Here is a 24,483-nt window from a genome sequence, read left to right as displayed (position 1 = left end):
TATTTTTCCATTAAAATGTGTGGGTAATATTTGTTCAGGTCCTGTGGCTCTCAAACATCTGGCGTTTATTCTACGTGGCTCTTAGGTTAAGTAAGTCTGGCCACCCTTGCAGTAGATCTTTCTCAGAAAGGACAGATTTCTTTTGCATGCTTCCTTAGCCACTTTGCAGAAATACCTTTTTCTTTTACAGCTGCCTAGCTAAAACTGTAGAGATCTGACATACTCCTGGAGCATTTTTAACCCGCAAAGCAAGGTGAAGCTGACAGACTGGAGAGAATGAAATCCACTGCCAGAGGTCGGGCCTTGAGTCTTCGCATCCCAGGAATTCAAAACAGTGACCCAAACAAAATGCCTCTTGAAGGAAAGTCACTTGCGCCCCCGGCCAAACAAGGACAGAGGGCCTTGTTCCTCAGGCAGCTCAAGGTCAGAGGAGGCACCTCCCAATGAAGCTGCTGAAGGCCTAGAAGAAATCTGGAAGCGCCAGCCGCGCAGTCAGATGGGCAAAGGGAGTTAAATTCAAGCTCCCTGCACATTCCGGAAACCAGCTGCCCAGCAAACGGTTGGCAGAGCTGTGCTCCTGATGTGAACGTCTTGTGGCCCAGCAGAAATCTGACACAACAACACAGCCGAGATCCTCCCAATGTGCTTGACCTCTCCTGACTTGTCTGGAATTCAGACTGCAGCTTGGTTGGAGGGAATGAATCGTCCTAAGGACAAAGATCCAGCTGTGCATGGGCTTGCAGCCTTCTAGAAACCAAATGGTGACCTTTACTTCCCAAAAGGGAGAGGCAGGGGGAGAGAGAAATCAACAGACCACATGCGGGTGGATTTTCTGCACAGAGAAAGCAAGAACCCGTGAGGGCTGCAAAGAATAGCTTGTGAAAACAAGGCGTACAAAAAACTGGGTTCCGATCAGGTTTTTATTTCTGTTTTCACCATGAACTGAACAGCTTGGCCTAGCATGGCCTTTTGAAGGACACGACGGTCTGTGCCTTTCCTGACATTGTCAATAAAACCATCAGGGCCATCCCTGTAAAGGCACAGCAAGGGCAGTGGAAGTTCTTGCATGTCTGACGGAACATATGCCATTTATACATAATTTATGGAAACACGTTTAAAATTGTATACATTTAACAGAAAAACTGGCTCAAGGAAGCAGAAAACGTCATGAAGCAGAGTCAAAGGTTTGATCTGGTCAAGAAAGAAGTAAAAATAGAGCAGGAATTTTTGAGCTGAAATGGTGGGGATGCAAAAGGGGGCAGCACCTCTTAACTGCTCCATGGTCGGCAGGGTACCCTGACACACACCAAGACAAACGCAACTGCCATTTTAAACCTAATCCTGCCTCCCAACATTAAAAATAAGGCACTTTTAAAATCCATTTAACAGCTTTTGAGATATTTATTGGAAAAGTGACCTGCCAATACACACTGTATGTGAACAAGCCACTTCCCTAAGGGGAAAAAAGGTCCCAATAATCACAGGTAATATGATCAAATATCTACAACTCCTGGAAGAGTTCTGGATAATTCTCATTCCTGATGGGCTTCTAAGGGAAATCAAAGCCCCTGGGCATTTCTATTGAGGTCCCTGACTTCAGGAGCCTTATAAACCCGGATGCTTTGTGGCAGAAGCAGCTGGGCCGGTGCCACAGTCCAGCAGAGAGGGCTGCCACTACACCAAAAGCCACACTAGCAAAACAGGATTGGGATCCTCTCCCACCTCATAGCAGCAAACACACAGCGATGGCAGTGTACACAAACTTTAGGATCAACACTCATGGTTGATCCTAAAGTTCGTGGATACTGACATCACTGTGCTCACACAACCCCCCTGGAAACGATGTCGTCACTCCGCAGTCACCATGATGCTTATCAACACCTCTTACATCAAGCCACAGCAATGGCAGGCATGCCAAGACAGTATCACTCAACAAACCCCACACTCTCCCCCAGTCCAACATACAAACTGCATAGCAGTAGGAAGCCACTATGGGCTCTCCCAGCGCAGCGAATGACACAACCTGCAGCCACAATTTCTCCAGCATCCAAATCCCCTGGCTGCCCAAAACACACAACCTTTGACAGGTGAGAGAGGAAGAAGGGCCATTTAGAGCAGTCAGGATCTGCACTCACAACCTGTAAGAGAATGGTTCGACCCCTGCTGTGGCACCAATGCTTTGCGCTCACTGGGAACACCGCCCTCAACAAGCTTATACTGATCTTTGTATGAAGGCACCAAACACTATGGAAAGAAGCCACACCCTGCAACAGCGAGCTTAGAGGCACAGCGGCAGGACCCCAGACCCAACCAGCAGCTCTGAAGAGAACAGCAAAGTAGAGAGACGTCACACACTTGGGCCTTTATTTAATTCATTTGTACCTCACCTTTCATCCTGACGGGGAACCAAAGCCACTTACATCAGTCTCCTGTCCTCCATTTTATCCTCACAGATAGCCTTTCTGAGGTGTTAGGCCACAGCACAGGGGACTCGAACCCGGGTCTCCCAGAGAGCACTCCAATACTCTTAACCACGACAACCACATTGGCTCTTCTGGAGGAGGGAAATGCCACTGCCGCAAGGCAAAGGCAACGCCAACGTCATTAATAGACAGCAAAAAGGAGAAGCAAATAGGAATGATCTGACCTGGATGGCCCAAGCCAGCCTGATCTCATCAGATCTCAGAAGCTAAGCAGGTTGGCCCTGGTCAGTATATGGGTGGCAGACTACTAAGGAAGTCCAGGGTTGCTACAGAGGCAGGCAAGGGCAAGCCACCTCTGAATGCCTCTTGCCTTGAAAACCCTGCAAGGTCACCTTAGGTTGGCTGCAACTTGATGGCTACAAAACCAAACCAAGCAGGGTTGATCACCCCGGCCGCCCAAGTTACAGAGCGATACTACCCGAATAACGCAGGACTAAAAAGGCAGGGGGAAAGACCCACAGTCCTCCCAGGAGCCCAGCCCTTCACATGGAGACTTCCCTGTACAAGGCATGGATCCCAGATCTAGACGCCACTAGTGAAGGAGGGCTTTGCTGGACCAAGAGAAAAAACACAGGCCTCGTAGGGATATCTGACCCCTGGTGCAGAATTTCAGGAAACAGGGCAGGAAAGGGCAGAGAAGCACCTGTGACGACGCTAGGACAAGAGGTGAAACAAACTTAAACTTCTTACTAGCATTGTCTCTTTCAGGGGGACTTGAAGTAAGAGACAGGAGGGCTCTGGGTCATACCGGCACGACCTACTAGTAACTTTCTTTAGGCGGTGATCCGACTGAAACATACCCAGCGGTGCCTTTCATCCCATCTACCCCCCCCCCGGCAAATCAACTGTGAGGACCACAGCTAGTCGTCATTTCTCTCCAGCAAGCATTACAACCATTCCCAGATTTCACACAGCCCCTACTTGGCTCATCCCACCAGCAGTACCCAGAGGGATGTCATCAAGGACAAGCTGCAGGTGACCACACACACACACACACACACGTGGGCAAGAGGAGGTGGATTCTTAGCGGCTCTGGTGGAGCGGACCCCGCAGCTCACTCCCCCATTACAAGTTCCTCCGCGATGAAGACAGCTGCAAGGAGTAGGGGCTGTTTGCTAGCCACTGCAGAAGCAGCCAGAACGGTTCGTTTTTAACTGAACGGCATAAGTAGTAAGAGTTCTGAGAACGTTGCAAGGAATGAGATAAGCCAACGTTTTTATTTACACAGGCCCTTTTCAATTAGACAGCTGCCGGACCGCAGAGAAAAGGGTACAGGTGCTGTCCATCACAGCGCTCCTGAGCTAAGTACCACTGCACCTGTTACACTACGACTCATCGGACTCACCGGAAAGATAAAGCAACTAGGTAAGAATTGGCAGCAACCCAGTGAAGCGGTCACTGCTGCGGCGACTTTGCTTCTGGCCTGCCTGGAGCTGTGGGCGGGATATGCCCTTTTCCCTCTGTGCCCACTGAATGGCTGCTAGGTTGCCTCAGGAGGGACCCCACAGAGAGAGACTCTTGGGGAGCACCAAGCGGCAAGTAGTTTCTGTGACCACACAGCCGGCGCGGTCACACTGTTGTTGGACTAGGGTTTAGCAGTCTCAGGTTCAATTCCCTGCTTTGCCACAGAAGCTCGCTGGGTGTCCTTGAGCCAGTCACATACGTTCAGCCTAATCTGCCTCACAGGGTTGCTGTGAAAATAAAACATAAACCATTTTTGGGTCCCCCGCTGTTCCTAGTCTGCACCCTCTAGTCATCTCAAGAGGTTCCGACACCTACAGCCACAGGGTCAATTACTCAAAGGTCAGAATACTGACAACAGCCACCCCCCTCCACAGCCTGGTCTCCCCATTTGTTTGTTCCACTCCAGGCACCTGGGCTCTTGGCTGGCCACAGGAAAAGATGTCAGGAAAGTAAGCCCGAGAGTTATGAGAGCTACAGCGGCGCAAGCAACGGTGCACTGCCCTTACTGTCACCACTGCATCCAGATCATGCGCATTAAGGGCTGCACACTTTCCGCAAGGGACACTGCCTATGTGAAGTAAGGGTAGGCTGTTAAGCCAGTATACTTTCCTCAAAGGGACTGAGCATACATTTGGGGGGGGGGGAGGTACTTTGTGGCCATGGCTGTCTTCTACATACGCATCTCTGTTTTTGCTGTGTGTGGGTGTGCGGGGCAGAAGCCCTGCTTCGAGGCACAACTTCCGCTGGTTTCCGCTTACCTGTGTGCGGCACCCTACTGCAGGCGTAGAACTGAAGTTTATGGTGGCCGTTTGTGTTCAGAGCCCACCTGAGCCATGCTATCAACAAGGGGTTGGAGGAAATATGCCTTTTTTGTTCTTTCCCCTAGTGCTTTCTCTCACACAACCCTTATTTGTGTGGTCTTTGTTCTAAGGAACAAAGGGAGCAAAAACATGCCACGTTCGGCCTGATGTGTAAGCTGTGCTCCCTGACAAGGGCTTATGTACTCCTAGTGCTGCACTACTGAGTATCCCCTGCAAGAAGGAAGGAGGAGGAAGGTCATCCAGCCAGGTGCAAGTGGAGGAGTGGGGAATCAAACCCGGTTCTCCCAGATTAGGGTCTGCGCTCTTAACCACTACACCAAACTGGTGAGACAGACGAGTCAGGCTGAGAGTCCCATGAATCTGTATCTGAAGTAAGACAGTGGATCTCACTTTGTGAAGGCGGCCGGGGGGGGGGGCAACAACAGGACCACGACTGGGCTGATCCCCTCCTCTGCTCTTTACTCCCCCACCCCCAACTCTGCTGATTTCATACCCTGTCATAGAGAAATAATAGCAAAACTGTGGAAGTTATGACAGACATCACTGCGCCACCTTAACACAGAGTTACACTCACACAGGGCCCTTGGTGGCAAACCTTATTCTCCACCAGTCGGTGTAACCCAAGGATAAGTTTGCACTTAGCCTGAGAAAAGAGGAGAGGTTTTTGAAATTCCAACAACCTGTCCCTTCTCAACTACACAGAAGTGCACTCAATGGGGTTCTGTTATGGTCCAACCGTCAAAATATTAGAGCTATGTTTACTTTGCAAGGCTTGTTCCAAAGGAGGGAAACTTCTAGGAAAGTGGCTCCCTGTAGCAGTCGAAGGCCAACTTCCGCTAACACGGCTGATGATTAACTGCCAGGAGCCACCTCCTTTGCTTTGCCCGGCACAGACGGAGCCTGTACAAACCGCCACCAGTCCAGTGCCCTCCCCAGCAGTAAATTACAGGGCTTTTCACCAAAAGAATAATCCATTTACCTCTGAAAGGTATGTGCATTCCTCACTGGCACTCTACTTACCCTAATGATTAAATGTTTTAAACGGAAGCTCACTTTCTTGGTACCTCCTTCCCCCATCTGACCAAATCCTTTGCAACAGTTTTCCAAAGACAAACTATTTAGGATATTCAAGACTACAGTGCTTCACGGCAAACTGTGTCCTCCGCACCACAGGAACAGCTGCGTCTGTGGGGGCGTATGCGCGGTTTGCCTAGAGGGTAAGCAAGCAAGTTCTAAAGAGGAATCTGTTAAGGAGAGCCTCTGTTTCAAAGACACATCCATTCACTGTTTAAATCTGTACTACAATCTTTAAAAAACAGGAGGCTCTAAACAGAGGGCCAAAACAAACTACAAAAACTGACCTCCGGAAGCACAAAGGGCAATGTTGCTTTGCATCACTCTCCCCACCCACTCTCCCAAAGGTCTAGATTTAAGTCAGGTTAGTGGGAAACATTTATCTGGCGGGGTCAATGAGCAGTGTGAAGTTTAAACCCAAGCCCCCTCCTGTGGTTTTGAGACGCCTTGGCCTCATGGAACCTCTCATAAGGGCTGGCTGTTGCTATCTCGCCAGTGTCTGCCCAGGAATCCCTGCCTGGGGTTGAGGATGCCAGCACCTGCTCTAAGGCTGAGCAACTGCCGAGCCTGGCCAGATGTCTCCTGGCGAATCGAGCACACATCCTGCGATAGGCATCCTCTGCAATGTGCAGCTGTGTTCTAGTGCATACACTGTTCCAGAAGGGTATCTGGCCAAACCTGTGCGCCTAGCCTCCTGCTCTGTGTGAACACAAGAACACGGTCCAGAGACTGCTAATGGTAGGCAGTTCATCTGCTGTTACTTGTATTCTTGGTGATGCTGGATGTCACGCTCAGTGTGTGTCCAAGTGCCGCACCGCCAGCTCCTTTCCTAGTCCCGCCCCAACTCTCAGAGTCTGCCCAGCCTGCCCTGACCTGAGGAGCCAGGATGCCCGTGTTTGCTCTCTGGAAGGAGTGGAGCAGACGGCGCGGTCTCTGCCCTGGCAAGGATTGGCACCCTGGTGCTGGGCCCTGGCTGCAAGATCTCATGGGGTCCTCCCAGTGCCTGCATCGGATCCCCCTGGTGAAGCCAGCGCCTGCCCTGACCTCTTCCACCACCACCCTCCACCTTCTGCCAATGCGCTGGCCTGCCACTGGCCTCCGGTGTCCAACCTGGGCCTCTCCAGATTCAACCACCTCCGCCCCAGGTAAAGTTGAGCGTCTGGGCCACCTCAAGAGGCACTTGGCTCACTGGCACTCCCGGGGAGCACGAGCCAGTTGCCAGCATAAGTCCAGCAACGGTGTCGACCCTGGACACTAGACAAGCAGGCAAAGCGCTGCTTTATTGTACGCAGGAAGCCTGTGCAGAATTTACAGTCACACAACAGGTGAAACAGTTCATATATTAGCCTGGAAAGAGACAGCTGCCTTGATCCGTAGCAAAATCCAAAAACAGAAGCCATGTAATACCTCTGATTAAGACCAACTGAAAACAACGCGCTGCACAAGTGTTGAAGTTCTCCAGAACTCTTTCTCAAAGTGGATTTCAGAGAAGAGGAAAGGGGAGCGGGGTAAGGAGATTCTTTAAAGCCATGATAAGACCAGGCTGCATCTTGTACAGGAGGCACTGAAATTAGCAAAGCCTCCTGCTATGCAGACAGAGAGGCATCATGACCAGGGTCTAAATACCACCACCACGACCCCAGCTTTTTAGCATCTAACCTGATGACGCCGTCTGGAGAACTCAAACAGCTTGCACAGTCTGTTGTGCTATTTTGGGTTCTTGTAATAAAAGGTACTACACAGCTTCTGTTATCGGATCACTTCGTTTATGCTTACCCTGAGGAAACGCCCAAAATGCATCAAGAAAATCTGGAAATTAGCATTGTATTAAGACTGCTTGAGCCATCTCTTTGTTCTGCTGTGTGCACCTCTTCAGCTTTCAGTTCAGAGGAGGGTCCAGGAGCACACAGGAAGCCCCGGGTTCAATCTCTACTCCAAGGATCTCAAGAACTCCCTTCTCTGCCCGAGACCCCAGAAAAATGGTGCCGGTCAGTGTTGAGCTAAGTGGAATGACAGCCTGACACCTTTAAGGAAGCTTTATCTAATGGGAAGAGCCCCTTAACTCATTGACAGAGCACGTTCTTTCCGATGCTTAACCTCTGGTAGCCAGTGTGGTAGTGCCCGACTAGGATTTGGAAGACCCAGGTTAGAATCCCCACTCTGCCAAAGAAGCTTGCTGGATGGCTTTGGGCAGTCACCCCCTCTCCGCTTAACTCACCTCAGAGGGTTGTTGCGATGATAAAATGTGAGGCAGGCAAAACAATGCAAGCTGCTTTGGGTCCCTGTTTGGGGAGAAAGGCGGGGTACGGGTGCAGTAAAGGAAATGAATAAAACCCAGGTCCGTATGAAGTTCTAGAGAGCTGCTGCATTAGTAGGCTAAACTGGGACAAAAAGAGGGGTGGTGAAAACCTGAACCTAGAAACCTGGGATCCAGAACCTAAGAAGGTTAGTCAAATAGAGAAGAGGGCCAACAATAAAAGCTTAATATATCTATAGTGTATAAAAATACATGTATTTATTAACAAAGAATTTAAAAATATATAAGGGCCCAATCACATCTCATGTAAAAATACCAGAATCTAACACCCAAGGGCTAATGGACTTGACCTGACGCGTTTCGGCCTGCATAGGCCTTCTTCAGAGGTCAAACACAGTGAGGAAAATACTGGCTTATATAATAGTAGAGTACAATCATACAGTTATAAAATCAACCACTGCTATCATTTGAAGCAGCCCTTGTGTTAACTTAACATCGTATAACACAGCACTGTATGTTGACTACACCAGTGGTTCGCAACCTTTTCAAGTACGATGGCCCTTCTTAACATCAGAAAAGTTCACGCCCCACACGTGACTATAGTTGAACTATTCATATCTGCTGATTGATAAAATACCTAACGACAAAAAGAGCAAAACGACAATACTTATGGGTTCAGAGACTGCTTGCAAGAACTCTGTAACCGGCCAGGGGTCCTTGGCCCCCAGGTTGGGAACCACTGGATATCTCCTGTTCTGGGGAGTGGCTGTGGCTCAGCGGCAGACCACACGCTTTGCCTGCGGAAGTTCCCAGGGACAACCCTCAGTCTCTTCAGTTAAGTGAATCTTGGATAAGGAAGACCTTTGCCTAAACAGAGGGACTCTGATGAATGCCACCTCCAATCTACAAAAGTTTTCTGCAGCCACCTTTATGGAATTCAGCAGCAATTATTGCTCCAGCTACGGCACTTGACTATTAAGCACCGTGCCTCTGTTAACCGCTCACCAATGGAGGAGCGTGTCCAGATGAATGAGCATTTTCCTGTTTTTGCACAGAGAGGAGCCTGTGCTCGCTAAGTGATGCATTTAACTCCTATGGTTGGATAAGAGGAAACAAGCCAGAAAAATTGCCTCTGTGTGTGTATTACTGAAATGTACAAGTGGACTCAATGATGCCCTAATAAGAGATGGCGGAATGAAATTGTGGAATCGGCTCCCTTTTTGCTCCTACAGCTCAAACTTCTGGGCGGGGGACCATTTTATCAGTTTGATGACAACACTGGTCAGCAGTAGGCAAAGCCCCTTTTTGCTCCATCGTCCAAGCAGCTGATGCTTGTCAAATCATAGCTAGAAACCCAGACGATAACAGGATGGTTACTTGCCTGTTTTCTCCCCTCCAAAAGTAGAGATTAAGGGAGAAAGGTGAAGGAAACAAGAAGGCAATGGGTGAGTGGACCAGTTGCTGGTTGTCTGCAGGAACGCTCCGGCCGGCCAGCATCCGTTATTGACTACTGGGTGGGAATGGGGGTCCCAAGCCTTTGAGTTTTCAAGCACCTTTGGAATTCTGACACAGCATGGTTGGCACAGCCACAAAAAGCCTGCCCAGGAGACAGAGCCAGTTACAAAACAGCTGCCTGGCGTACCTTCAGTCACATAAGGAAGATCCCTGTGCTGTGGTGGTCACTGCTGCTGCAGCAGTGATATTTTTAAGAATCTGCACAGACAATCAAATCTCCAATGGCCAATCAGAAGCCTTGCTGGGCAAAAACCCCACCCGGCCTGCTCACTCTCTAAAAAACACTTGGCAGGCAGCAAGAAGGGTGCTGGCCAGTGCCATGCCACCCACAGGCACCATGCTGGGAACTCTTGGGCCGGAGAAGGACCCCCAGTGTCAGCTTGCTGCCATAAAGGCAGGTGGGAGGGGTACACTCACTCCTTGGATTGGAATGTACTTTCAGGTTTCCTGACTGCCCTGGTGATGCCCTCTTATCTGAATGTTTTATGTGCCTGTCCTTGACTGCTTTGCTGTAACATCTTCTCTGGGAGAGTAGGGACTGTTGTATTTTGGCGGACTTTTCTTTTCCCCTCATTGGCTCCTACCCACCCAGTGACCCCCTTTCAACCATGTATATCAGTTCATCCCGCGCTTTATGCTTTAGTCTTAACACAGAACCTGAAGTAGAGATGCCCTGCCAATACTGATCAATAAACTTTCTTCTGACGAAATGAGTTATTGATTCTGATTGCTGCAGGAGTCTGACACCCAGGTGGCATTGGCAACTGGTGTAACAATCCCTTAGAGAAAGGTCACAACTGCACCAGATTATTCAGGTCCTGCCTGATCCCATATCCAACCTGCCAGTAGATGGGTCCACAAAGGTAGCTCAATCCTAACTGTTCTCATATTTATGTCTCCAACACTAATTCTACAAAGGACTCCTGTGTAGAAATGTGCTCCACCTGAAATTGCCTAAGATATGACTGGCAGTTGTCTGATGAATGCAAGAGGCACTATGCTCCATCCTACATAACAGACTTACTGCTCTGAGCAAAGAGAATTATTTGCCAACATTCAACACCCCCACCTGCATTTTATCTGCTTATCAGCTTTTCCAACAGAGGCTTTGACCAAAAAACAATGAGCCCTTTCAGTGCAAAGTTAATGGATCTGTCAAAGAACTCACATCGGGGAGAGAGAGAGAGGCATTTTGTGCTTCGGATTGCCTGAAGTTTGGTTTGCCAACTACAGCTTCCATGGAAGTGAAAGAAAAGCAGTCTGGCGGTGCGCTGCAAGCCGCATTCCAAACCAGAAGTTGTACCGGCTTCAAGGCCTACCTAACCTCCCTCCGAGGACTGTTGTGAGGGTAGAATGAGAGAAGCAAGAATTGTGCACACCACGCTGAGCTCCTCCAAGGGGCAGAATAAAAACGGAAGACAGAAAGAGGGTGGAACGAGGACAACTGATGTAGCTCCACTGGTCTCCCCAAAAGAAGCTTTGCAATCGTAACACAGCAGCCACCTTGCCCGGCAACTGGTAGACAACTGTCCCATTAATCATCCTGGCTAACAGCCACTGATGGACCAGCCCTCCATGAATGTGCCTAAGCCCCTTTAAAACCATCGAGGCTAGCGGCCATCGCTGTGTCCTGAGGCAATGAGCGCCACAAGGCAATTATTACACGCTGTATGAAGAAGTACTTCTGCTGGCCTATCACACCACCCAGACTGTTTCTGAAAGTGGCCCAGGGGGTGGGTGAAAATTCATTCCCTAAAGACAGAATAAAATCACAGACAGGTCAAGCTGGCCAGCTCAGACACAGACATTCCAGTTCTTCCAGGCTTATAAAATAATAGTCTTATTAGGTTAATGATGCGGACCTGGTGTTTCATAAGCACAGACCGGCAAAGAAATGCTATCCTTCTTTTTGTCCACTGCCACGCTCTTTCACACATATTTCACAAAAATCAATTGCCTCAATGGAATCCCGACATCCTGCCAAGTTTTACATTTCACTCTAAACATCCATGCAATACATCCAAAAGGGGATGACATTCATATATCCTCTCCCCTAGCAAATAGCCAGGCGCTTAATTAAGTGAATGCTGAAAGGAATGCAAACGTGCCCTCCCCTTTCCCGGTCCAACTCGGGCTGTAGGCACTGAGGTACGAGGCATTTTACAGCTAACCTTTAGTAAGCTCGGAGTCTTTCCAAGACAGTCCAGGGAAATATGGGAGTCATGTTTCCAAGCAACTTTTTTTTTTGTCAGGGAAGCAGAGCTGCTGCAAACAGGTATAGGAAGCTGGTTTTCTCCTGACAACTAAGTCAGAAAATGCAGGAAGGCTGCTAAATAGGGAAATGCTCTCTCAGAAGCTCAGCAGAACAGTTGTGGCTGGCTACCGTGCTCGCCGTCCAAGTGACTGCTGCAGCAGGACCAAAAAGGAAACACACACACAATATTGGCTCACAAACCAATATGCAAGGCTCCACAATACTAGAGGGCCATTACTCTACAGCTTGCTTCTCACAGATGAGATGGTCACCCTGTGTCTGGGGCTGTCACCGTTTAGATGGCAGGAGGGATGGTGCACCCACAGAAAAAGCCCCCTGCAAAACTGCGGGAAGAGCCTCTCTTCTCAAGTAGCTGCCTGACACAGAAAACTGTGGGAAGAGCCTCTCTTCTCAAGTAGCTGCTTTCCAAGGGCAGGGAATTGTTTTTTAAATGCAAGAACACGAGAGGCAGCCCAGACACAGGCTGACCTACGGGAGCAATGAATGCAGGGGACCCTTTTGTGCTGGCTACAGCAAAACACACAACAGGCAAACACGACCATCCCCGTGATTTCTGCCTTTCAGCACAATCCGACTCTTGGCAGCTGATGGTATCTTGCTTGAATGTTGTGTTACACTGCACTATACAGCACGCACGTAAAACATTACGCTATTGTTCTCTTCCCTGACCTTTGGCTAAAACAGCTGCTGAAATAAGTCTTGAATGTACCAATGCTACAGGAGGCGAGAGGGCTAGGTTAGGACAGACCAAGGGGGCGAAAGGATCAGGGGACAGAAACGGACCCTTCTGACGCACAAACTAGTGCTGGAAAAAATCTTAGGCATGAGGCCAGCCAGGCTCTGAGAGAGCTGACACAGCTATCCTGCAGAGCCCCCGCCCCCGACCCAACGCTATACATCAGTGATACGGACACTGGGCGGTTGGCTTCAGCTCTCCCACAATGGCAAAAGGGCAAGCCTTTCTGTTGGGATTGGCGGCAGCCGCCACTGAGCCACTATGGATCTTTAACTCTGCTGCCACGTGTGGCATTTCATTCTCAGGAAACAATTTCTGGCATGCTGGAAAGGATGACGGGCTCCCTGCTTACCTAGAGAATGTTCCAGCCAACTGCAAAGGTGACCAAGGCGGCTGGCGCTGCTGACACTCTCTCTGTGTCTCTCACTCACGCAAGCACAATATTCTTCCTGCTTCCGTTCACTCTGGGGCTAAACAGGCCAGGGCAACGAGATACCCCATTTCTACCCCACCCCACAGCAGGGAGAAGAATCTCAACGAAAGACTGCCATGTTTATGACACGCTATCCATTCCCCTGGAGCCATGGCATTGTTCTTCTACCAACTAGAGAGTCATGACGGCTCAGAAGAATGAGTGTGGGGCAGCCCTGGGGACCAGAAGTTGAATAACTAGCTTGTGCAACCTGCACTGCCATAAATATAGCTACAATGAGCCACTGCAGTCCTCAGGGGATAGCATGCATCTCCCACTTAAAGAAATTCAGGGAGACACACAAATGCTGCCCAAAACGTTTTGAACTAAAACCTTTTCATCCTGATGACAGGAAGCAGACACTCCGGGTAACCACGCTAGTCAGAAGAGCCTCAACCGAAATATCATTTTATATCCATGCTTCTACTCCAGGAGGCACAGAAATTCCCAGGCGTGAGCCCTGCACAGGCTGTGGGTCTGATGGACTTGAAATCCACACGAATGCTTTGGCAAACATACACTTAAGCGGTAAAAGGCACCAGGGTCCATCAGCCGGCAATAAGCCCTCCAGTGCAGCCACCCCGTTAGCTGTGCACAGATGATTATAACATATCATAAATGATTTTATATTTTTTGAAAAATATTTTTACAATAATTTGTACATATATAATAAATCCTCTTAATCAAAAATATCAAAAATCATCTCCAAGAATCTCAAAAGCTATTGTACAACCTTTCATCACCCATTTCATCACAAATGCCTAGTTTGCAAACCAAACCATTATTTCTCCCCAAGAACAAATTATCTTTTTTTCCTGGCAAGGACAGGAGATTTCCCTCTCACATCACTGCCAGACTGGCGTTTTTGAAAAGTTCGATGCACATACATACATATTTAAAAATTCAGTGAGAACTACGCACCAGAAAACAAACTTACCTGGACATCATAGAGAGCGACGATATTCTCATGTTGAAGTTCCTGGGAAGGGGGGGGAGAAAACAAGAAATTCAGAGATTTGCTTCAAAATCAACACTGCAAGGAGAATCAGCAATTCAGCAGTGGTGCCTTGATGGGTGACGGGTCAGGATATGGGGAACAGTCACCAGTTTTCAGAAGTCCGACTGTTGTCCTCCAGATGCTTCCAAGACAGCCTGCCTGCCTTTTCCCGGGAAGATGCAGAAGAGAGGGCATTCTGAGCACCACAGAGCGCAAGGGGCCACTTCTGAGAAGGCCCAGCACTCCTTGCCTCCATCAATCTAACCGGAGACGAAGGTGGCAAAAGCAAAGCAAGGCCTCTGCTGATGCCCCGCTACAGCACAAGATGCGGCCCGAGACAGCCGGCGTGCAGGCTCACTGAGGGTTTTAAAAACTAAACCCAGCACTTTGCGTTATACTCAGAAACAAATCTGAAGTCAATGAAACTCTTCAGCGTAACAGTTTCATTCTCCCAATAGTAAGTACACACCACTACCATCTCCAACAGTCTTCAAGGGCAACCATACAGACCATACAGTCTTATATTAACATAGCTGGAAAATAATTTTAGGTGAGGCACTAGGTCAAGAGACTCATCTCCTGGTAGTTGAAGGGCATGTACGGGAGGAAACTCCCGTGGGGCAGAGCGGCAGCTCTCCAGGATCACCATCTGGGACCGACCTGGCAGGTAAGAGCACAACCGACTGCCAGGGGTTCTTCTGACTGCAAACCTGCTCATTGGCCAATCATCACCAATATTACAAAAGCAACAAGGACCCCCCCCCATTGGGAGGTTCAAGTGAAGAAAGCTCTACTGACCCATGGCTCAGTGGTATAGGGAAGGGAGGGACTGTGGATTAGAAGAAGAGATTGGATTTATACCCCGCCCTTCACTACCCAAAGGTGTCTCAGAGCGGCTTACAAACTCCTTCCCCTCCCCACAACAGACACCCTGTGAGGTAGGCGGGGCTCAGAGAGCTCTTGACAGAAACTGCTCTTTTTCAAGAACAGCTCTTATCAGAGCTACAGCTTGCCCAAGGCCATCCAGCCAGGTGCAAGTGGAGGAGTGGGGAATCAAACCCGGTTCTCCCAGATTAAGAGTCCACGCATGCGGAAGGTCCTGGGTTCGATTCCCAGGTATCTCCAGTTAAAAAGATCAGGTAGCAGGTGATGTGAGAGACCTCAGCCTGAGACCCTGGAGAGCCACTGCCAGTCTGAGTAGACAACACCGACCTTGATGGACCAGTGGCCTGTTTCAATACAAGGCGGCTTTTCTTGGGTCCCTGAGCAAGTCTGCCTTTCAAGAAACAAAAAGAGCCACTCCAAACTGCCTACGAATCTTTAATGAAAGAGAACTAGTTTCTAAAACTCACTGTAGCGTTAAGACATAATGTGGTGTTTTATAAGACTTGCTGCAGTTGCTCCTGCTGCATTTCACACAGGGCTGAATAATGGGTGGTGCCATCAAGGCATCCCTGCTCATTAAAAAAACCAGTGAAACTCTCAAACTAATGCTCAGAATAGTTACAATGCTTAAATTCTGAGGTAGCCTTAAAGTGTGGCTCAAGAAAGCATAATTCTACAACCAATGTATGGGGGGAGATTTCAGGCAGATGACAACCCCAAAAACGGGGCAAGGGGATGATAACAAAGGGTGCTTTAAAGGAAGAGTCGGGCACAAAAAGCGGCCCTGCATATGATAAACCTGGCACCCATACACTGTGTGAACTCCACCGCATTAGTAAGTTGCAAGGCCTGATGCCAAACTCCCAGGCAAGAGAGAAACCTGCAGTACAACAGGAAGCAAAGAGATGGGGGGTGGACAGAGAATGCTGTTACTTCTGCTTATGGGGTTGTAGGAGCTGGGGTGGCCATACAACAGAAGAGGACAGGGGCCGCATTCAGACATCCCCGCAAGCTGTGCTGTTCTGCTCAGGCCCCCTCCCTCCTCCTCTCAGTCCTCAATGAAACCGGAAAACATTCAATCAAGTGCCAATCTGCCATGGTGTCCAGATGCAGACACCTTAGGAAATCGCTTTCCCACCCCACAAGCCAAGATGCAAAACCTCAGTTAAAGCCCAGTTTTAGAGCGTCAGCTTAAGGGACTCAGGGGGCTACGAACTTCAATTCACCGTGACACCCGCGTCTGGAAGTCATGGTGAACTGCAGCTGGACCAAGCCGGGAAGTGTTCAGTCACACGCTGAATGTGAAAGGAGCTGGAAAGACGGCACAGGCACGAACGCAGCAATAAGCTGCATTTGCACCCAACTGTGCAATAAGCTGCATTTGCACCCAACTGGAGTTTAACTGCAGCTCGCCATGACACCAGATCAGCAAGAAGCCTGCTCAGCACTGACAACTGTGGCACCATCGCATTGATTTTTCTAAAGAACATGAAGGCATTCCCCTATAAACTTATCTGGGGCAGTGATGCTTTGTATATTTGGTGCCTGGGGGGGGGCAACAGTGGGAGGGCTTCTGGAGTTCTGGCCCCACAGGTGGACCTTCTGATGGCACCTGGGTTTTGGCCACTGTGTGACACAGTGTTGGACTGGACAGGCCACTGGCCTAATCCAACATAGCTTCTCTTATGTTCTTACATGAAATTGGCATAAAAACAAACTGGGAACACCAATGATGAAAATGGTGAAGACATAAAGACTCTTGACACCAGCATACAAAAAACAAAAAGGGCATCTTTGTCCATTCCTAGCGGCCATGTGTGCTGCTACCAAATCTATTTCTCTATACCTCACTTTACTAGTTCACAAAGCTAACCACACATTGCTCCTGCTGGATTGGTTCATGTTTTACTTGAGCCTCTAGATCATCCCAGAGTGACAGAAAGTAGGGAGAATTTTACCAGCCTCCCAAAGCTGCCACCCACAGTAGTTCAAGTCATAAATAGGAAGAGGTTTGTCTAAAAAACAACTCAGTGCAGTTACAAGATAAGCCAAACAGCACAAGTTGGTTTTGGCTCTATGACTACACAGGAGACAGACACAGGCAGTGTGAATTGTATGCTGCAACACCCTCTACCTCCAAATGCTGCACCAAGCAAATTCAAGATTTTTCATCCTGAACAAATGGGTTCTGTTACTGGTATAAGTTGTAAAAAAAGCCCACCAACCTTATGCACATTTGCTTATTTCACATAATTATCATACTGATTGCCTGAGACTGGCGTTAAAGAACTGTAAGACATTCTTCGCCCAACCACCAGAAATTTTATTCAACCAATCCACTGGCTTATGGAATTTCAGCAGAGACTGACCATCTGCTTACAAACAGACACGGCAGTCTTGCAGGATGTAAAACACAAAGCAGCACCCTTGTGGAAGCAGGTATAGATCTGGTCAATGTCTAGATGGGAGACTTCCTGGGACACACACTCCCCCCCAATCCCCAACAGCACTATCTTGAGTTCCATGATGGAATAAAGAGGGGATGTACATGTAATACAAATAAACACTGAGGGCCAGAAACATGCTGTGTATCAAAGAGGCTGACTTTATGGAAAATGTGAGTAAACCAAATGTCGAATGTGTTCATGGCCACACATATAAAAGATCGTTTCATGAGACCGCCCAAGCAGCCTGAAGGACTAGAAATTTGTCTTTTTGTGTGACCCATAAAGATTCTCAAGACGCTGGCTTCCGTGTCGAGTACCAAAGTCTAGGCTTTTCCTCTCTCTACTCAGAAATCGAAGAATAAAGCTCCGATAATACTCACATTTTCCATTCCCTCTGCCTAAAAGGCTCTCAGTCTCCACAACTAGTTCTAGAGATCAGAAGTAGCTCAGCCTCTGTTGTTCCCCCTCCAGTCCTCAGCTTTTACAAAGGATAAAAGGCATGAGTACTGGGAACTGCTGCGACTACCTGGAAACAAATATACAACAAGGAAAACTTTGGATGGTGATGACAAACCTACCTTTAAAATTTTTATCTCTTTCCCAAGCAGGATCTGAGACTTTGACAAGTTCTTTTTGTTAATGCTTTTAATAGCCACTTCCCAGTCAGTTTTCTGAAAGAGAGAGGAAAATGTGTTTTAGATTCAAAGGATTTCCCCCAAAAACTTGTCAAGCAAGAAACTAAGGAGTTCTGCACAAAAGTAAGAATGCCTAGACCCGTTCATTTTCTTATTTATGCGGACCAGATTTTATCGCCAAGTGAGGTCAACACAGGAAGCTTAAGATGATTGTGTGTAGCTAGCAGAGATACCAGCAGGCTGGTGCTACAGTTATAATCAGTGAGTATCTTAAGTGCAATGAATGCGAGCGACAGCTGGACCCAAAGGGCCAAATCAAGAGTACCAAATGAAACTCAGCAGTTAGCCCAGAGGAGAGGAGGGGAAATTATGCTTGTGGGAAAGGTTCCTAGGCAGTATACTCTGGGGTCAAGATTGTGGTCCACCATCTTCCATCCCCTCTTCCTTCACTGAGGCCTAAGGGCACAGGTGTGTTCTAAGCCTAGAATTCAAATCATGTCATTAAAAAAGGAACCCTGGTTTCATTTTTCATATGTTCACTAAAGGTGTCTTTAAGTGACCTCTGCAACATTATCAAGGCTTTCAAACAGAATATTTCGAATTCAATGTGGCCACAAAATGCAAACCTCCCCATCTATTTTATTCCAGAGCAGCCAAGACCTGTCTTCAATACACTTTTCTCCAGGCAAACGTAAGAACAGACTCTCACTTCAGCTCTCTCAAATTTTTACACCTGGGGTGCCTGACTAATCCGATTTTAGTCTTCCACCACTTCAGAGTTGGGTTTTTATTTGCTCAGTAGCCTGGCCAGCATGGCTAGTCATGTTTTAGTTACACAACACTTTTGTTTTCTATCAGTCAGCCGATGCTGTGATCTTTGAATCAAAACACTTCTGGGAAATAGAGAAGAAGAAAAATGACACAGAGCTATTTCGGAAAGCCAGAAAATTCCAAATAGCCTCTGTTTGTGCCACAGAAACGTCTAACTTTTTAAAAAGTGCCTTCCATTGTCTTTAAAGCTTCTTATAAACGAGACAGATAAACAGACCGATGAATGTACAAGGCATTTTACAAAAACATGAACAAGTCCCTGCCCCAAAGAATTTACAATCTACCTTTTGAGAATTTGGGGGGGGGGGGCTAATAATAAATGATTCTTTCTCTCATTCTTGCAGTGTTCACCAGTAGACAGCAGCCAATTTAATCTGATCTTCTGACAGACAAGGAATTGAGGCACCGAAGTGCCAGCTTGGCCCAAGGCCACTTACCGAGCTGTGGCAAAACAAGTTTACAAAGATTCCAGCAGAAATGTATGCCACGGAGGCACACGTACATTAAACCAATACAGAGTATGGGTTTTTTTAAAATTAAACAAAGGGCTAAGGAAGCACTGAAGCCATTCCAAGCTACATGGAAGGTAGACCTGGACCTGGACAGGCTTTCCTGGAAGGGACATAAAACCAATGCCCTCCCTCCTTCAAAAAAGTCTCATGACTCCTTCTATAATAAGGGCAGTGATGCTGGAAAAGGAGACACCTATGAAATCAGACGAATCTCAACCAATGTGAATAGTGCCAATTTTCCATTAGATCTGCAGTAATCACGTGAAAGGTGGAAAAAAAACCCCGAACCAACAGAACGCTGGCGACTGGTGCAAAAAAACTCCAATCTTCTCTGTCCTAGGCTGACATCTCTCTTGTCTCCACCTCCCCCCACCCTTCAGGCTTGAAGAGATCTACAAGAACAAGCAGAAAAGGGGGGGGAGCCCCCCTCCCTAACAGCTAGCATTTAGCAAAACATTGCTGCTCAAAGGGGGGGAGACCGAGACAGGAACCCACAACAACAGGCTGACATCATCACGCCTTTTCGACAAAAACAAAACAGGCGTGGATTTTACAGAAACACGGGCTCTGTAGCCCCCGCCACATCCGTGCCAGAAAGAAATCCCCACAGGCCGGCAGTTTCTGTCAGACCTCAGCAGGCGCCCCAGAACACTCAAGACCCTTTAAAGCAGCGGTGGCAAACCGTAAGAGCAATAAGGAAAACCTGTAGTGAAACGGGGGGGGGGGGGGGGGGAGTTAACGATAAAGGAGGCTGCTTCCTGGTTGCACCGGGGTCGATGTCTCTATCGATCCTGATCTTGCCTCTAATATCACGTACACTCGGCGCAACCTCCAATCCCCTCTGGGCAGGTGTGCAGCCAGCTAAGACAGAGGCTGAGAGGTGATGGGGACGGGGGACTCAAGACCACCACCACCACCCCTGCCCTCCCCCCATTGTTTTTACCTTGCGGTGACGACCTTTGAAGACCACAGCAAAGGCTCCATGTCCTATCAGGTCCTTCTTGCTGTATTCAAAATCCCCCACCACCTCCATCATCCCCAGGGGGCATGAAGCCCTTAAAATCCAGGAGGAGGGGGGGGTGAGAATAAAGGAGAAAGGGGGGCTAACCAGAGGAAGCTAAGCCAAGCTCACATCAGCACCCAGCCCGGTGGATGGGAAGAACAACGGGGTGCAGGGCAGGGGGACTCCTTGCCTCTCTTTCCTGACTGCTCCCAAGGGAAGATGGAGGGGGGGCAGCTGCCATCATGAGGCTCAGGGAGGTGCAAGCCGCCCCCCCAGGCAAAGGGGGTCGGGGGATACTGGCTGACTGCTCCGGCTTCCCAAAGGCTGCTAGCTTTTCCTGGCATGGGGAAAGGGAGGCAGGCAGGTGGACTGAGGTGTGCGTGTGGGGGGGTCAGGCTTCCTTTGGAGGGGGAAGGGGGCAGAGCTAGCGGCAGAAGAAAGCCGGCGTGGAAGGGACCTTCCGGGGCTTTATGAATAAGGACAGCAATTATTACGATGATGATTCTTAAAGGCAAAAGGCTTGCACTAAAGGAGGTCACCAGGCAATGGCGGTACATGGGGATTCTTAAGGCTACCTGGCATTCAAAGGGGTGGAGGGGAGCTATAATAGCACCTTTTCCAGGGGAGGAAGGGGTTAAGATGGTTCAAAGGGGGGTTATCTTTTAAAAGAGCGTTAGGGCTAGGCCAGCTCCCTTTATTTGCAATGAATCCCCCCCAGTGGGGAAACGATGTTGCTGGAAGAAGGTTAAAACAATAATACGAGCTCTTTGAAAAGAGAGGGCCAATCCTTTCTCCATGGAGAGTCAGGCCAGAGGATTAAGGGGGGGGGGGGGTTCGGTTGCAATGCAATGTTGCGGGCAGAGAAAACGGGCAATTAAAGACCCTCTGAAATGGGGCGAGAGATTAAGACATCTGGACAGGGAGAAGAAACGCACCCCCCCTTGAAGACGGGACAATAACCCTGAGTGAAGATATTGGGGGGGGGGGTGAAGACCCCTTAAAGGGGAGGCAGCCAATAATACCCTTGAGTGGCTCACCTCTTAAGGAGGAAAAATGGCATGAAGACACTTTACCGGGGGGGGGGGGACACTAAGGCTTTTTATAATGGGGTGGGGAAGGGGAAGCGGGGGGGCGCCCCCCCCCCTCAGTGGTCCCTCCTCATGGCCCACTTACATCCTCGCCCCCACCTCCTGGCTAAGCGGGGGGCTCCCGAGACGCCCCTCCCCCCCGAAAGCTAAATAAAGGGCCGAACCCAACTCCTCCCACTCCCGGGGCGGCTCCCGAGCCCAAAGTCCGGCTATTTCGCAGGCGGGTGGGCTGTATTTCCTCAGGCCGCCGCCTCTTGCTGCCGGAGTCCTCCTCTTCCGCCAGGTCAGCCTTCCCCACCAGCGTCCAGCTGCGAATGACGAGTCCTCCGCGCGGAGGGACAGTTCTTAAAGGACGCATCGCGAAGGCATATGACGCCTGGCTTCCTCCGCCAAAAAAAAAAGAGAGAGAAGAGGGCGGAGGAGAGGAGGAGGGAAAAGAGTCCGCGCGGGAAACTTGACGTCGCCTCCTCAAGGAGACGGTGTTCAGGGCGCAGTTTTGTTTTATCATCAAGCAGAGGTTTTTTCTAATAGATGTTTTTATTTTTAAACCATACACATAATAACTAAGCCACGCACAAATCCCCAAAGCTTCTGTTTGACAGGCAGCGATTAAGTGCAAAGCTGCTAAAGCTCTTTTTCAGGAAACTGGCTCCTGTTACCCAGGTTGCCAACTCCGTGTTGGGAAATTCTTGAAGACGAGTGGCAGAGCCTGGGGAGGATAGTTTAACAGGGATACAGTACCACAGAGTCCACCTTCCAAAGTTGCCTTTTTCTCCTGGGGAACTGATCTTTGTAGTCTAGAGCTCTCTTATACATTGGGTTGTCAATCTACAGGTAGGACCGGGAGGTTTCCCAGGATTGTTGCAACTGTCAGACTAAAGAGGCTGGTTCCCCTGAAGAAAACGGCTGCTTTGGAGGGTGAACACTTTGGCATTATACCCCTCTGAGGTCCCTCCTCAGGTTCCACCACCAAACCTCCAGGAATTTCGAACCTGGAGTTGGCAACCCTAAAAAGGGTCATCATCCCAATATTCTGTTTCCATTAGCAGCTAGGCAGAGAGGCCAACGAAGAAAATTTATTTATTTGGTTCAATTTCAATCCCACCCTTCCCACGAACGGGTTCAGGGCGGTTTACAACATTAATTACAGAACATTAAAACCAGACATCAAAAACTATTAAAGGGATTAAAGCAATAGCTTTTCCTTGCTGTTTGCCCCATAAGCAGAGGTATATTGCCTCTGACAATGGAGGTTCAGTTGCACTATCATATATCAATCTTTTTCAACACTGAAGTGCAGTGAAAACTGAAAGTTACACCTGCTCAACTTCAGCCTGTCATGTAGCTTTTCAAGATGCAGAAGAAGCAGCAGGGCTATTTTGGGGCAGGATCCAGCAGGAACTCATTAGCATAATAGGCCACACCCAACAGCAGAAACTCATTAGGATTGGCTACATGGGGGTGTGTGTGTGGCCTAACATGCAAAGGAGTTCCTGCTACAAAAAAGCCCTGGGTTTTGACAACAAACAAGGTAAACAGAATAAGAAGCAAAAGGTGGGTGTGGCTGGATGAGCACACTTCTGGTAACATGTGGGTGTGGCCTAATATGCTAATGAGTTTCTGGTGTTGGGTGTGGCCTATTATGCTAATGAGCTCCTGCTGGGCTTTTTCTACCAAAAAAGCCCTGAGCAGCAGCAACCCTCAAAGAGGGGGGGGGGATCAATAGGAGGCATACCTCTCCAAATAATACTTTGAATCTGTATTGCCCTACCTGCTGTTCAAAGCATTTCACATCAGTTATCAAAGTCATCTGCACAACAGCTCTCTAGGGTCAGCTAATGTAGTTACTGCTGCGGGAGTGAGACTGGGACAGAGGATGTTGCAGAGGTTGTATCTGACCCAGGGGCTCCCTAATCACTCAGTTTCTCAACCTTTACAATGATCACCTCTCCAGATATCTCTGACCATCAAGGCCAGCATTGTATAACAATTAACATCCCGGCCAACAACCAAGAGAAACTCTGCCCGCCTTGTCCCCTATGCTTTTTTGTTTGTTTGTTCAATTTAATTTTTTATTAAAATTTTCATAACATAGGGAAAAAAAGAAAAACGAATTAATAAGAATTAACAGTAACATCTTAACTAAACCAACTGGATGAACTTTCACAGCATACAGTCTTACATATGAGTATATTGTTAGAGCATAAACATTACAAAGACAGACAGAATCAGAAAAGTAACAGGTTTTTATACATTGGATTTTTAAGAACTATCTCACTGCTCTCTAAATATTCTATCACTGGGAACCAAACTGCCTGGAACACCTTTTGACTTTTAACTATGCTAGGTGACAACACGCATAAGACGAAATGCGACTATAAATAAAGCAATCCCACCCTTTCCTTTGCCAAAACGAAAGTGTGGGAATATTCTTTAGTCTCCATTTTTGTGCTATAGCCAATCTCGCTATGGATAGAAGATATTAATGGTTTTTTTTACTATTGTTTACTATAGATAAATACTATAGATATTGACCACTCCTCCAAGAAGACCGACTCCAACATACAAGGTAAGTCATATCCAGTAATAATTAGAATTTGCTTCAAAATTAAACTCCAAAACTCGTTTAGTTGAGGGCAGTACCACCAGTGGTGTATATAATCCCCTATGCTTTTAACACCACAAGTGAGACTCTGCAGCAGGGTAAACTTTCTGGAATGGAGGAGAAGCTCTGCTGTTTGTCAGTGGTATCAAGCTGCAGAGGTGCAGTCCTGGTAGAGGTAGTTGGCGCGCGGCGCACACGCACACACAGGCGCTGCTTGAGAAGCCATAAAGGGAAGGAGCAGTTCCCATTTTAATACTCTTGCTTAATAACCCTTCTGGCACTGCAGATGTGGTTTATGGGCATCACAAGATATATCTGGCCTATTACAACTTCCCTATCTTGGTGTTATGTGAGGAATTCATTCCATTCCCTAGTTTAGGGCT

At 48.3% G+C, this 24,483-nt stretch overlaps 1 protein-coding gene across 1 annotated transcript in view; it reads right to left on the bottom strand.

Moving 5' to 3' along the window:
* The window catches only part of ULK2 (unc-51 like autophagy activating kinase 2), an 83,238-nt gene extending 61,766 nt beyond the window's left edge, over positions 1-21,472 (bottom strand). Inside the window, exons 1-3 of the mRNA XM_015412156.1 lie at positions 20,348-21,472; positions 18,005-18,097; positions 14,035-14,076 (exon numbers count right to left, since the gene is read on the bottom strand). Of these exons, the coding sequence (XP_015267642.1) occupies positions 14,035-14,076; positions 18,005-18,097; positions 20,348-20,440 (228 nt within the window). The 5' untranslated portion in view covers positions 20,441-21,472. The remainder of the gene's footprint in view (positions 1-14,034; positions 14,077-18,004; positions 18,098-20,347) is intronic.
* Between the last annotated feature and the right edge of the window lie 3,011 nt (positions 21,473-24,483).

This window comes from Gekko japonicus, unplaced genomic scaffold, assembly GCF_001447785.1.
Source record: "Gekko japonicus isolate JY-2015 unplaced genomic scaffold, Gekko_japonicus_V1.1 scaffold2194, whole genome shotgun sequence".
NCBI classification, from domain to species: domain Eukaryota; kingdom Metazoa; phylum Chordata; class Lepidosauria; order Squamata; family Gekkonidae; genus Gekko; species Gekko japonicus.
This window is presented reverse-complemented; position numbering and strand designations above follow the sequence as displayed.